This window comes from Numenius arquata, chromosome 12 (genome assembly GCF_964106895.1).
Source record: "Numenius arquata chromosome 12, bNumArq3.hap1.1, whole genome shotgun sequence".
NCBI lineage: Eukaryota > Metazoa > Chordata > Aves > Charadriiformes > Scolopacidae > Numenius > Numenius arquata.
In genome coordinates this window covers 10,620,950-10,635,308 of record NC_133587.1, presented here as the reverse complement: position 1 = coordinate 10,635,308, position 14,359 = coordinate 10,620,950, and the positions used below count along the sequence as shown (strand labels likewise).

The 14,359-nt window shown below is 56.1% G+C and overlaps 1 protein-coding gene across 4 annotated transcripts; it reads right to left on the bottom strand.

Moving 5' to 3' along the window:
- Nucleotides 1-434: 434 nt before the first annotated feature.
- GDAP1L1 (ganglioside induced differentiation associated protein 1 like 1) lies at nt 435-14,070 on the bottom strand. 4 transcript variants are annotated; one of them, XM_074156897.1, is made up of 6 exons: nt 13,891-14,070; nt 10,913-11,105; nt 7,113-7,286; nt 4,962-5,059; nt 4,686-4,800; nt 435-1,830 (listed from the first exon to the last, which is right to left on the bottom strand). In XM_074156897.1, exons 1-6 carry the CDS (start codon nt 14,068-14,070, stop codon nt 1,487-1,489), a joined length of 1,104 nt encoding a protein of 367 aa, XP_074012998.1. In that variant the 3' UTR covers nt 435-1,486. The 4 variants fall into 4 exon arrangements, with proteins under 4 accessions (XP_074012998.1, XP_074012997.1, XP_074012999.1 ...); XM_074156896.1 differs by having other exon boundaries at nt 1,487-1,830; nt 10,913-11,132; XM_074156898.1 differs by lacking the exon at nt 7,113-7,286 and having other exon boundaries at nt 1,487-1,830.
- Nucleotides 14,071-14,359: the final 289 nt, after the last annotated feature.

Sequence of the window (14,359 nt, the reverse complement as noted above, 5' to 3'; positions counted from 1 at the left end):
TGTGCGCTCATCCCTTGTAATTCCTGCTAAACATTGACAATTCCGTGGCTGCCCGGTTGGATCAAGAACCAAAGCTCCTGGGAAATCTTGCTGCTTTCAAATACATAAAGCTAATTTTTGAGTTGGAGGCAAATGCAATTCGTATAGCTTCAGCCACGCTTGGCATACATTCCCGAAATGCATCCGGAGCCTAGAAATGGAGCACAACTCACTAGGGAGCACCGGAGCACCTGGAAAACCAGCCAGAGGAGGTCCTAGGAGGCTGAGCACTTACAGAAATGAGTACCTTGGAAGAGGAATACATATTGTTTCCATGCAAGTTTTATACCAACACAATACATGAGAAAAACCACCTGCCCATCCCTCTGCCCATGGGCATGCTTTGCAATAAGCCTAGAAGGGTGTTGAACACATTTAGAAATGTGAAGCCGTTTCTCCTCCCATATGGTTTATTGAGGATCTCAGTTTTCAAAGCATGAGTAGCAGTGAGGCCCGTTATTCTTTCCAACATGCAAAAGGCACAAGAAAGTCATCAACGTGATTCTGTGCAAAGTGTCTCTAAGAAAACACACAGCGAGGAAATGATGGAAAAGAGCCCCCGATGGAAGAGAAAGCCAAAGTGCCTTCAGGAAGGTGCTGAAAAGTTCTGAAAATGGTCGTACTTTTTCAGAGTCCAGATATGCTCAGTCGGTGAAAGAGGCTTTGCAAATCCATGAAAGAAAACTCAGAGAGACAGAGCCAAGAGGCTTAAAACAATAATCTCCTTCATGTGCCAAAATTCAGGATGGAAGTCAAAATGATTTATCTCAGGCAAAAAGTGCGGCAGTTAAAGACAGACATTAAATTCTTAAAAAAAAAAGCCCACCAAAACTCGACGTAGAAAGTGGATACATTCTAAGAGCAGCTCAATAAAAAATATTCCTTTTAATGAAAATAATTTAAAAAATGGATACTTGAAGAACACAAATCCACCTTGACTGTGACCAGCTACTGCACCCTGCTCCCAGGAAAGCCTCCCAGCGCGACACAATGCCTTCCAGGAGAAGGAAGTCCGCGCTACCTGCATGTGTGAAATGCGGCCGGTGAACAATTTGGAAACACAAACGTACAGGACCGAGTATCCGAGTCCCATTAGTTAACCTGGGCGTCGGGAAACTTCCCGGGGTTCCTGTCTCTCCCCACTGGAGCTGACTGGTGCCGGAGGCGGCGTCACTTCCCGGTGGGCACGGCTGAGCCCATGAACCCCTGAGCCTCTCGCTGGAGTTGAATACTTAAACCTAAAAAAGGCATTTACAAGTTGACGCTTTTTTGTTGTTGTTGTTGTCTTATTTCCTTGCAGTATACGTTTCTACTTCTAGACTATGGAATGTTACATTAAACAATATAATTATTCATTACCTTGCTTCAAATTTCATTACAGTTACTGAGGCTTCATCATAATTTCACACAGCACAGAGACACCGAACTAAACACCAAGCAGCCAGCACTAGATGTATTTTTTCTTTAAGTACCAATAAGCAAAATATCCCATTCCTCCCAGAGATCCCATCAGGAAGGAGGCTCCAAGGAAGGAGGGAGGTTTCCGCTTGACCAGCCTGAAGGCATTGGGCACCACTGCGGAGAGGAGCGTGGTGTGTATATCTCCCAAAACTTTCCTGAAGGCGAAGCGTTTTTGTATCCTGTCGAAGAAGGACTGTAGGTTAGGTCTGCTGCCATCTTCCCAGTATTTCTTAGAGAGTCCCAGAAACTTGAGGCGGTGCAGGGTCGCTCCTAGCAAGACATCGGCCAAAGTAAAGACGCATCCGCAGAGCCAGAGTTCACACTTCTGCCCTGGAGAGAGAGAAGCGAGAGAAGAGGTTGGGTAAGAAGAAACCCTTGGGTGGGCACCTAAAGACTTGATCAAAAGATCCACGAAGGCTGGAGCATTTGCATTAGACCTGGGGTGATTTTTCTCAGCTCTCTGATGTCCCAAGAGATCAGACCCCATCTACCAGGCTACATGATGGGGGATATGTGGGGCCACCAAGGTGGGAGTATGAAGTGATCTTTTATAGCCCACATGAAGATACAAGTCACTGTCTGCAAAATGGCTCTCTTGCCTCTCTTCCAAGTCAAGAGCAGCAGGAGATGGCATCCACCTGTAGCCAGGAAGTCCCTGGAAAAGGGCCCTTGGCCTCCCTTGAAGGAAGATGTGGTGTGGTGACCCCTTATGCTGTGTCAGTGCTTGGCCTTGGCTGCACGGGGAGCTTTTTCAGGAGTGTCATGTTAACTTGTCCTATTTTAGGGATATGACAAATCCTCAGGAATCAAAACCATTTGCTGGCCTGGCCTGGCCGCTTTCCCTGTGGTCTATTGGGGAGGTCCTGCCTCTGTCCCCTCTCCTGGAGCTCTGGGACACCAAAACCGGCAGCACATTTGTGCCAAGAGCCAGGTTTTTGGGAGAGGCAGAGCTCAGTACGAATGCTGGGTGTGAGGACAGGCACCAAAGTGTTGATGGCCCCTGCTAAGGGGTGACCCAGGAAATGACCTCACCAGAGAGATGTGTATGAATAAACCAAGCTGCTGTTAGGCTAGAAGAAGCAGACTCAGCCCAGGATAGTGTTAAATGCTCCCCGGATGCCCTTTCAATGCTAAGGAGAAGGGCTGAGGTTGACCTAAGATAGATGAAGGGAGGTGCAGGTAAGGAAGAACAGCAGAAGGGGCACAAAACCTGGCCCCAACCAGCCTGAGCCCCTGGCTTCGTGCCAAATCCTTAATTTTGGGGCTCTTCCACTGTCCTGTGGCTGTTATATCTGGGAGGGAGAGAGCGGCATTGCTATTGCACCCCCATGCAGGCACTGGTGCTCCCTGCAGGGCAGGCCAGGGGAATCACTGGTAATTAGCAGCCCTCATTTGTAGCCGCTTGGCAGCCTGCCTGATCCTGCTAGAGGCACAGCCCAAGTGGACAGATTGCCTGTGCCTAATTAGTCAATAAATGTTTTCGGTGGCTAATGAATTGTGGGGGTGCTGCAGCTAGAGCCTCCTGGGTGCTGTGGCGACCCTGAGGATGCTCAAGCTCAGATGTAAGGGAAGCGGGGCCAAAGTCACTGCCTCGCTCCAGGGCACTGCTGTAGGTGAAGGAGAAAGTACAGGTGAGGATGGCGACTTCGGGAGAGAGCTGTGATCCAGCCCTACTCCTCCTGGCTCTGGGCTTGTGCCTGCTGCTGAGGTCTGGACCCGGCTGTGGGCTACCCCAGGGCAGAAGCATGAGCGAGGGCAACTCATCCCCTTTGCATCCACAGCGGCCCCAGCTCGGATCAGCCTTTCCCTAGCCCTGTGTGCCTGTGTCCAGGGGGTCTCCCTGTGCTCCTGCAGCATCTCCCACCCTCCTCCTGCCCGCCCTGCCCTGCCTGCATTGCTGCGCTTCGGGCCGGCAGCCGGGGCTGCGTGGGAGGAGAGCTGCTGCACTGCGGCTCCTGGGAGGCTGCCAAAGGGCTGGTGCTTGTGCCCACTGCTGAGATCCTGGCCTGGCCACGGCCACGGCAGGGTGACTTCAGGGTCCCAGAGTAGAGGGCAGGAGCAGCACGCAAGGACCGAAAGCAGCGGAGCGCCTGGGTGCCCGCAGCAGCCACCCCTCTGCTCCAGGCACCTGGGATGTCCTCTGAGGGCACCTCATTAGGCTGAGTTCTGCTGAGCTACCCCAGCTCCCAGATCAGTTAATGAAGGTGTTCGTTGGAAGCAATTAGGGTCATGCAGGATGCCGCTGTGAATCCATCAGGGCTCTCAGAAAATCCCCAACCCTACTGACCTTGGCACCTCCAAGGGTGGCCCTAAGCGTGACGCACGGCTCCCCGCGGCCGAGGCCGGCCCCGAAGGCAGGGGCAGCTGTGGGGCCATCCCCTAATTAACTGTGTCTGAGCTCTGCTCTGGACCTGGCACCGTGGCTCTGGCGGCTACCAGCCGTCTTGGGGCTGGGGTTATGAACCCTGCCGGCAGCGGGGATGGGAGGATGACGGCGTCATCCTAGGGTGATGGCAGGACAAGCAATGCCCAGCTGTGCCCATGCATCCCTGTCTGCCAGGGAGCCGGGGTGGCTCTGGGCAGGCACCCAGCAGCGTGTATTTGATGTCAGGGATGGCTGGTGTTGCACCCTCCCACCCGCTGGTGTTTGACGCAGGTCCTGCAAAGGCTCCCACCCCTCCAGGGCCCCTGAAGTTCCCATCAGATTTCCCTGTCCACGCTCCGCAGGGATGTGCCGCAGCCCCGGGAATGGGAGGGTTGGCTGTGGGACACGTCCCCAGCCCTGCGCTTTTGTCAATTGGTGCTTCTCATGGTGCATGACCCTGGGGCCAGTCTGCTCCTTTCTGACCCAACTACTGGTAGCCCCTCACTGGGGCAGAGGGGACCGGCCACTACCCTGTGATGGCTTTGGAGCTCTCACAGAGCAGCCGTGAAGACAGGAGTCCTGCTGTCCCCTGTGACAAGGGCTGCGGGGGCTCCCTCGAGCCGGGGTGGCTTGCCAGAGGTTAGTAAGACCATGGCTGCAACAACATTGGTGCCCCCAAAAACAGGAGGCCGGCAGCCCCAACCCCCTCAGTGGTTGCCCAACGGGGGATGTTCATCAGGTGCAAAGCCATCGGCTGTTTCTGGTGTTGCACCTCAGTCTCATGTGGAAAAATACCCCATAAACCCAGCCCAGTGCCTACCTTGGTACTCCAGTTTCCTCTTCTCCAGCTCGGCCTCGATCTGGTCTAGCACCATCGCTAGTTCACCGAGGATCTTCTTCAGGTAGTTCACGTTGTCGTGCTCCAGGATCTTGGCCTGGTGGAGAGCAGGGTTAGGAGCGGGGATGGATGGGCACATGGATGGACAGACACGTGCCCCTGCAACCATGCAGGGACATGAGACACCAGGTGCCCATGGCAGATCCATGGCTCATGACTACCCGCCGCGAAAGATGTGTGTGGCTTTGACCCACTTACCATGAGCTTCTTCTGCTTGGAGAGGTAGGGCTCTGATAGCTGTGGCTCCTCTTCATGGTCCAGCTTCATCAGGTCCATGCTGGCATTAGCTAAATGTCCTGGGGGGAGACAGACGGAGAGGATGGGGGGGCTGTGTTTGGCAAGGATAGGGATGACCTTGTGTCTGGTAGCAAAGCACCTTGTCCTGCATGCAAAATAGTGTTGTGGCACCAAGAAAAACGACCCAGAGAACTAAAATGGGCCAAATCCATGGATTGCTGCCACCGTGCCGCCATAGGGGCTGGTGACCGGGGCATCACACACCCTCCTTTTCAGCCCTCCCATCCGCTCATGGCAGGGCAGCGCTGGCTGCGGGGTACAGCAGATCCCCCTCCCTGGCCTTGGTGAGTCCCAGCTCTGTGGGTTTCAAGGGGGGTCTGAGCTCTTCATTTCTTCTGCTGGATTAGTATTAGACCTGCCAGCAGGTCTCTGTCTCTACCTGTCTCTTACTCTTTTAAGAACATCCCTGTTCCCTAAGAACATCCAGCCCCAGCAGGTCAATCCCGTGGGATGTCTGAGCCGGTTGTGGGTGTGTGTACGGAGCAGCCTGGCAGGGAGCAGCACAGGACAGGATGCTCCCTCCACAATGAAGATATCCCACCCCAGCTCGGTGTCTAGGGATGCAATCCATCAGTGTGGAGCCCACTGCAAGCACAGGAGAGATGCCCAGCTTCCTCCCTCCCAGGGCACAGGGAGCATGCAAAGGGCTTTGTGCAAGGGAGCTGATGGAGGGAAAGGCGCAGAATAAACGGAAGAAGAGAATATGAGATGCAGAGTAACACCTTAGGGACGACATAAATCACCCGAAGCTGGGCTAATCTCTGCCTGCCGGGGACCATCTGTCTCTCTCTCCTTGTTCCCTCCAACAAGGGCTTGGCTCTGCCGATGTGCGGGAGGTGCCAGGGCTGGCCGGGGCTATATGCTGCTACAAAATGGTGAAACTCCCTCTTTTCTACCGTGAACCTCAAAGCTTGTGCTCACTAAGGCTCCCAGCTAAGGCTCTCCTGGGGCTGCAACTTGGAGGGAAGCCTGGATTTCACCCCGGTTTCATTCTCCTATTCCCCTTGGGAAAGCCTGGCCCTTGGTTCACCCTCTCCTTGGGACACAACTAGGTGGATTTGTCTTGGCACCCACTGCAACAGGGCAGCCTTTTTAGGTGTAGGTCATGTGCTGGGCAGGAAGGGCATGGCTGGCACTGGGGCACCCCACGGACCTGACCACTGCCCCTCCTTTGCTGCCATTGGGGAAAAATGCCACCAGTGAGGAGGTTTGGACTGTGAGATATTTTTAAGGACCTCGGCAGAACGCTGGGGCAATGATGCGAGGCAGGCAGCTCTGAAGGCATCACAGCAGCACCCTTTGGGGAGGGCACGGGCTCTGGGGGTAGAGGTGATGCTTGGTGACATGGGGAAAGCCGCCTGTGCAGTGTGCCAGCACAGGTAGGGCAGACCATGAGGTATAGCTCAACAACAACCTATTTCTCTTTGTGCGTGAGAGTACCCTGTTTTGGAGAGACCATCTGTGACACAGAGAGCTGAAGGGACGGGGGGAATCGTGTTTGCTACAGGTGCTGCTTGGGGTCAGAGCCTAAGGGAGGGGAGAGATGTGGGGCATGCTTGTGCCCTCCTAACAAGGTCACGTTTCTGGTGAGGGACTCTCTCCAGGAGCGATCCTTGCCATTGAGTTATATTAAGCATCGTCAATGTTTCATGAGCACTTGAAGGTCAGGTACAGAGTCTTATGCCGATTCATCCACTGCCTGCAACTCCATCTGGCTGTAGTCACCCACCTTTGCCCTTAAAGCTATGGGAGAGAGAGGGGATGTGTGAGACAGGGAGCAAATTCATGTGCCCTAGAAAAAGCTGGATGAGAAGCCCATGGGAGCTCAGACACCTCCAGGGCTAGGAAGCCTCTATAGGGTGCCTGCAGCCCCCAAATTAGCTGTGCTTTGCTGTTTCCCAGCTCTGTCTCTGCATGTGTTGGTGGAAAGGGGAGACGAGCAAGTGCAGCATGGCCGGCCGGGCTGAGGAGCCCAACTGAGTCTAAAGGAAGGTCGGGGGAGCCATCCCACCGGCACCGGCCCTGGCCAGCGCTGCTGGAGAGGCAACTTACTGCGGATCTCAGCGGTCGCGTACTTTGGGATCATGGAGTCGGTGGTGAGCTCGGGGTGCAGGATGCAGCCGTGGGTGTAGGCGTCCATGGGGAGTGAGTCCAGCAGCTCCCGGTACTGCAGCACCCGGGCGTGCAGCAGGCTGCCTGGCTCGGGGATCAGCTGCGTGACGTTTTCTGCCAGGGCAAAGGGGATGGCTGTTAGTGGGACACTCATTAGTGGCTCGTCAGCCAGTGTGCAGTCCTGGATTGAGCTACCTCTGAGCAGGGACTCAAAATCGTACTCCCCGCTCGGCTCTGGCCCCTCCCCACTGCCCAACCCATCCCAGAACGTGGCCAACCCATGTCCGGAGATGGGCAAACCTGCAGGAACACTGGGACGTGTACGTGTGTCATTACCCAGCCCTGCAGCCCCCATGTCCCCAGGAGCTCGGGAGAGCAAGCCCTTTGCCTCTGCAGCCTCTGGATTTGTATGCTGTGGTTTCACAGGGCAATAAAATCTTCCCATTCTACAGAAAAAAGCTAAAACACAGGGATTTGAGTTTGGGATGTCCCCAGTTATGCACTCATTACACCAGTGGCAACAAGGTACCAAATTTTCTTGGGCTTCCTTGAAAATCCCATTCAAAATGGGTAATCAGGGAGCTGGTGACCAAAGGAGCCCAGCACATGTTCCCTCTGCCCTCAGCCGGTGCCTCAGCTGCAGGAGCATCCCGTGCCCTGGCCAGCTCAGCACCTCCCGCACCTTGTTGGGTTTTATTCCCCTTTTGCGGGTGGCAGTTTGTACCCTGCTCTTTTTATTACGCTTTCAGCTCGAAATACACAACAGATGACACCACAAGGAGTGAAATGTTGCTCTTGTCTCCCCCAAGAATATTAGGTCCGCTTTTTTTTATGGGATCATAAATGTTTATGGCGTTTGCAGATAGCAGTTAATCGGCAGTGAGTAAATTTACCACCAGGACTCAGTACACTCGCTTGCCCACACTGTCCTCAGTGCAGGGCTCACTGTGTGCTGGTGTCTCGGGCTGAGTTAAGGCACATCGGCAGAAGGACTTTGGCAGACATGGCCCTTAATGGCCCGAAATGACAGTTCTGCCCAGCCCTGATGCCAGTGGCAGGAGCAAGGCTGTGGGCACAGCCCAGCGATGCCCACCCAGCAGAGGCACAGCTTGCCCTGCCCTGGACCAAGCAGCATCGCTCCTGCTGGCACTTGCGGCTGGACAGGAGCCAGGGAGATTTTGGCAGCTCTGGTGTTGCAAACCATCCAGCAGCTCCGATTCAGGGCTGTCTCTGCTCGTAGGCTCCATAAAGTTGTTCTGACCGACGGGCATCAGTGTTGCTGTCCCCTGAGCGAGGGGAGGTGTTGGTAGCTCCTCCCTTCCCATGGGCTGTTAGCTGCCTGCCCTGCCTGGGTTCCAGCTCTCCAAGCGGGGATTTTCCATCCGAGAAAAGCAACTGGCTGAATGAAATTAGAATAACCGACCTATAGCCTGCATCCTCCTTCCACAGGGCTCCCAGCCAGGAGCTGACAGGCTGGTGCCGAGGTGGGAAACCAGCACATCCAGAGCGACTGCCCCATCCAGCAGCGAGATGGAGCGACCACAATGAAATAGTGGTGTGCTGGCTGCCAGCCTGCGTCCTTCAGAGCATCCCAGGGAGGTTTTCTGGTGGGACAGCACTCACTTTGCCTTTGCACACCACAGTAGACCTGTATGTATGGGCTGCTGTTGCATATCATAGAATCATAGAATGGTTTGGGTTGGAAGGGACCTTAAAGATCATCTAGTTCCAGCCCCCCTGCCATAGGTAGGGACATCTCCCACTAGACCAGGTTGCTCAAAGCCCTGTCTAACCTGGCCTTGAACACCTGCAGGGATGGGATATCCACAACTTCTCTGGGCAACCTGTTCCAGTGTCTCAGACTAATGAATTTCTTCCTACTATCTAATCTATATCTACCCTCTTTCAGTTTAAAACCTTTACCCCTTATCCTATCACTACACTCCCTGATCAAGAGTCCCCCCCATATAGTCAGCCACTGATGGGCTGTGCAAAAGTGGCCCAAGGGGAGGCTCAGAAGGATGGGGCTGGGGGTGCAGCCCTTGGAGGATCCTCTTGCCCAGGCTCTGAGATGCATTGCCACCAGCCAACCCATCATGGTTTCTTGCCATTGCTGGGCCATGCCCCAGTGAGACGCACCCCCAAAGGTGGCTTATGGGCACTGTTCACTGCTTTTTTGGGGGAGGAAAGGAAAACATTGCTCATCACACCACCTTTTACTGATAGCAGTCCCTCAGGGCGTGTGTAGGCAACTGAGGAAAACATAATTCAGTGAAAACACCTTCTTATAAATGCATTTTCAAGCTCTGCACATTTCTGCAAGGTGGGCGATTCCCCTTCGGACCAACACCACAGCATCCTGGTAAGGCTTTTGTCAGCTGGCGTTGGTGGGTGATGGTTCGGGGCAGAGCACGCAGCAGAGAGTGATGCTCCGGGCCCTCTCCATTTCTCAGTGACAAGGTAAGAAATTGTACCTGGCTGGAAAATCTCAATGACAGGAGTTTCCCAGCGCACAGGCAGCACTGTGTCCCCCTCCCGCCAGGACAGCCTGTTGTCACATATGCCGGACCACCTGCCCTTCGCAGAGACCGGGTGAAGCTGCTGCACGGTGTGAGGACCACGGAGCGATGCTCCCCATTGCCTCTTGGTCCTGGGGCTGCCACCGGGCGGGAGAATGGCTGCTGTTCCCTGGGACCTGCTGCCGGCATGGGCTCCTCCTGCCTGGTCCCATCCCTGCTGCCCCACCAGCGAGCGAGCTTCGTCCCTCTGCTAAATAGCACCACCGCGGCGGGGCCGGGAGAGGACAGCAGCTGAGCTGGCAAGATGCCCTTGCTTCGGGAGCTATTTTGAGATGTTTTTGATGTCTCTGTTGCAAGGGGAATGGATGCTGGGGCGAGCGTCGTGACGGCACAGCCTGAGCTCCCTGCCTCAGCTTTGAAGCCTCCCCGGCGGAGCGTCCCAGCCTGACAGCCCGCAGGGCTGGGGAAATGAGGGCAAAGGGACGCGAGATGCTTGGGAGAGGCTGCTTGCCGCAGTGGCCCTGCAAATAGCCACTTTTGACCACCATCTCAGCAATCAGGTGTGCCGGGCTCAGCCAGCCGCTGACCCCAGCCCTGCTCCAAGGGGAATGTGAGCTTCCACCTCCTGGCTGTCCCTTCCTCTAGGCTTGTGTCACATCATCCTCCCAAGGTCCCCAGCACTGCTGGCTTTGTTTGACTTTAAAGAGGCAGTTTTCTCAGAGGCACAATGGCACCGGGCATGGCAGGGTCCCCTGCCCATGGCTGGTGACACAGGGCTCATGCAGCAGCACCCGGCTCAAACCCACCTTCTCTCAGTGGGATCACTGGTGAGGAGTTACTGTGGTTTTTATACTGTTACCTGAGGCTAAAGTACAAAGGTGGCCAAACCCAGAAGCATTCCCATGGGCTGTGCCCCAGCCACAGCTCTGGTGAGATGCCACCACACACTACGGGGACAGGGGGAAACAGTCCGGTTTGGGAGTGTGGTCTCCAAGGCAGAAAAATGGGGAACTCGGCTACACCCCCGTCCTCCTGAGTGCTCCAGCAGCACTTCCAAGGGACATATGGAGATTTCTGCTGTGAAAGTTTGGGGAGGGCTGGTGGCTCGCAGCTCTTCCGGGGTAAAGATTAAACTTTCTAGGCAAAAGGGGATGCATTTGGCAAACGGCATCCGGATTAGACCCCAGTTCCCCCCCGAGATGCAGCCCACCCTCTCCTTACCTCCCGTGAAGTTCTTCTCCATGTAGTCAATGATCTGGTTGTAATCACTGATGATGTTATCTCTGTGGATGATGACAGGGACCTCTTCCCCCAGGTTAAGCCGCATGAACCAGGGCTCCTTGTGCTCCATCAGGGGCATGCTGACATCCCGCTCCTCACAGGGCAGCCCCTTCTCCGCGATGACCAGCCGTACCTGGGGCAAGAGGACAGGGAGAAAGGGCTCAGCCCCATGCACCGAGCTAGTCCTGAGACCCCTTGAAGCACCCTGAGAGCCCCATCACACTTCCCCAGCCACATAAGCACAGTGATGTGCCAGGAGACACCTTGTCCTGCAAGAAGCCAAGCAGCCCTTAGCATGGGGCAGCTGCAGAAGCCAGGCAGCCAAGCGAGGATTTCCCTTCCCAGCAAACGGGAGAGACCCAAACCCATCCAAACTTTGTGGGATCATGGACCATCCTCCCTCTGGTCGCTGGTGGCCCATGTGACAGGCAGAGGGGGTGGTGGGCTGAGAGCCCACCCCTCAGCAGCAGGTGGAGGGAGGTAGCGGCTCCTCAGCTGGGGGGGATCAGTGATGCTGCTGTGGGTCCCAGCATAGCCCAGCACGCACCTGAGGAGGAAGAGAAGGAGGAAGAGGCTGAAGACATACCAGTGGCACCCAGTGGGTGCTACTGCCCAGCTGAAGGAGGCCTGGATGCTAACTCAGGTATGTCCTGTGCTCAGGAGTGGGCTCTGGCTTTACCAGGCATGTTTTGAGCAGAAGGCTCTGTTTCATGGAGACAGCCCCTGCAGCCTGCAGGGCATCCCTCCTGCCCCATGCTGCAGCTGGCTCAGGGGCATCGCCTGCCACCGTCACACCTCTTGTGCCTGCCCTGCCACTGCCCTCCTCGGCCCTGGGCCAGTGAGTGGCATTGCTGGGGTGGCCGAGTCCAGCCAAGGGGCAGGAGGAGGCAGGAGAAGGGCTGGATGTGGGGCACTGTCCCCATCCACATCACCCACAGCCAGCCCTCGGGGCTGATCCTGCCGCTTTGCTCAGTGCTTGAGATGGTGCTGAATATGCACTCAGGGATGGCATTTTAGGCTTCTGGGTTATAAAAAACTGACCATTATGAACTAAGTATGTCAATCAGGAAAAAAAAAACAACCTCAGGGGACATGAGACAGCCACCATTTACAGAACCACTGAATGAGGGAAAATCACTTGTTTTCTCCCAACTAGCAGCAGCTAAAAATACAGCTTAACAAATATAAGCATTTCTATGAGTACTTCAGAGTTCCTGGGGAATTAGTCATTAATTATTTATAGGGCTGGCAAATTAATTTTTTCTTTTGAAGTCAAACAAGGAAAAGCCCGAGTCCTTCAATTGCAACTTGCTCTCAGCCTTTTCCTCCCAGCTGATGGATAAACCCCGGGCAGGACCACCTGGCGCATCTGTCCCCAAACTCCCTGTGCTTCCCCATTCTGCCATCAAGAGCTGAGCCCAAAGGCCTGGCAGGAGGCAGCACGGGCAGGAGGGCTCAGCTCCTGGGGTGACCCTGGTGCCTGCGGGCAAGAGGACCCCCTGCCAGTGCCCTGAGGATGGGTCCCAGCTTGGGGGGGATGAAACGTTCCCAGACCGCCCAGCCAGTCCCTGCAGCACCGACACAGCTGCGATGAGGCATCTTGAGTAAAAACCCAACACTGGCTGTAAAACTCCAAAAATCCCTTTGCAGGGAGGACCAGATGCTGGTGGGGGGCTCAGGATCCCCCTCAGATGCAGCCCCAGCACTGTGAGGGTGGTTCCAAGCAGCTCCCGGGGCAGAGCAGGAAAAGCTTCACCCGCAGCCAGCTCTGAGCAAAACTCCTCTGCAGGGGGGTCCCGTCCAGCCCCCGCCGCTCCTGACCCTGTGACATCCATCACATCAGCTCAGACTCGGCCACCTTCCAGCAAATGCTCCTTCCTTCCAAGTGACCTCAAAAGCGAAGGTGGAGGCAGTGCCAGCGGGTGCTGTGGCTCGCGGTGTGTGCCCAGCCCTGTCCCCAGCGTCCCCAGCCCCGCAGAGGGGAGGCCGGTTGTAGGAAACCCCGTATAAGAAGTGCCTTCTCCGCTGCCTCCCTGCTGCTGGTGGCCAAACAAGCAAGACAAAAAAATAAGTGTAAGCCCAGCGTGAGGCAGGGGAGCTGGGGATGAGCATCCCTCGCTGGTGTGGATCAGAAGCCCATTAGTCACCCGCTGCCACCGGCGGCGAATCCGACCATGTGCAGCCGCCCTGCTGCATTGGGCATCCTCCCCTTTCTTTGTGCCCGCCAGCAGGAGCATGCGGCTCTGCCCCCAGCCTCCTCGTGCGGCTCGAGGGGGCCTTGCCACTGGGGTTCCCCCCACCTCTCTGAGTAGCCCGTTTCCCATATGACATTAATGGCATGGGAATGACGGGAGGGTTGGGGCCGGGAGGAGAAGGTCAGGTGTGCTACACAGCTGCTCTGCTGCAAAATGAGCATTTACTCTTGCCTGGAAAATGTGATTTCTCACTGGGACACCCCGGGAACAGGATTTCCAGGGCGCTGCTGCAATGTCAGGTGTAAATCGTTGCTGCGTGTGGGGATCTTCTCCCTGGAAGGAGCCCAGCATGGGAGCTGCCTCCCCCTCTCCCAGTGGCAGGGTGGTCCAGGGGCCAGGCTCAGCCTTTGTCTGTGCTCCTGGCCACGCCGGAGCAGGACTGTGAGCTAGCACAAAGCCAAGGCGGTTCCTGGTGCAAGCCACGATCCCAAAGCAAAAGCAGGATTTGGCTGAGCCCCCCCCCCATCCCCGTCCCCTCCCCAGGCAGATGCTATTAAAATGCAGAACCGCAGGTGCCGGCCACACGCTGCTGCCCTCGCCAGCCCTGGGGACCAGCCCCTTGTTCTCCCCATGAGTGCATCCGTCCTCCCCAGGCAAAGGGATACCCTGGGGACCGGAGGTGATTCTTCCCCAGGAACCCGGCCGAGCGATTATATTTTTTACCTTTTGTGAGCTGAAGGACTGGGTCCAGTGGTACAAAACCAGTCTGTCCTGGGATTTGAGAGCGGGGTCTGTCGGGTCCTGGTTTTCCTCCCCCTCCGTGGATTTCCCTGCGTCGTTCTCCAGCGCCGAGATGGGCCACCAGCTGCAGTTGGTGGGAGTAACATTATTGGGAGTCGCCATGACAGCCTGTGAGCGAGCGGGGAGAGGGACGAGGGAGCGAGCAGCGCTAGCCCAGCATCACATGGGCTCCTGCCAGCAGCATCACTCCCGGGGCAGCTCCATCTCCCCGGCTGGGGTGGGCAGAGCGGGGCAGTGGGTGCCGGGGGGGGGGTCACGGGAGAGGATGGTGGCGGCGGTGGCGGGGGTGAAATCGCAGCCCGTCCCTGTGCGTGGTGGGGCTCCCACGGAAACGTGCAGGCATCACTTCAATAGGCGAGTCAGCAGTGGAGGCTCCTGCTGCCTGCCAGCT

Coding starts and splice junctions, on each gene's coding strand:
- GDAP1L1 (XM_074156896.1), bottom strand. CDS start 14,070: ATGGCGACTCCCAATAATGTTACTCCCACCAACTGCAGCTGGTGGCCC. Junction 7,287..10,912: donor GGAGAAGAACTTCACGGGAG/GTAAGGAGAGGG, acceptor TTGCCCTGGCAG/AAAACGTCACGCAGCTGATC. Junction 4,801..4,961: donor CCAAGCAGAAGAAGCTCATG/GTAAGTGGGTCA, acceptor GCTCTCCACCAG/GCCAAGATCCTGGAGCACGA.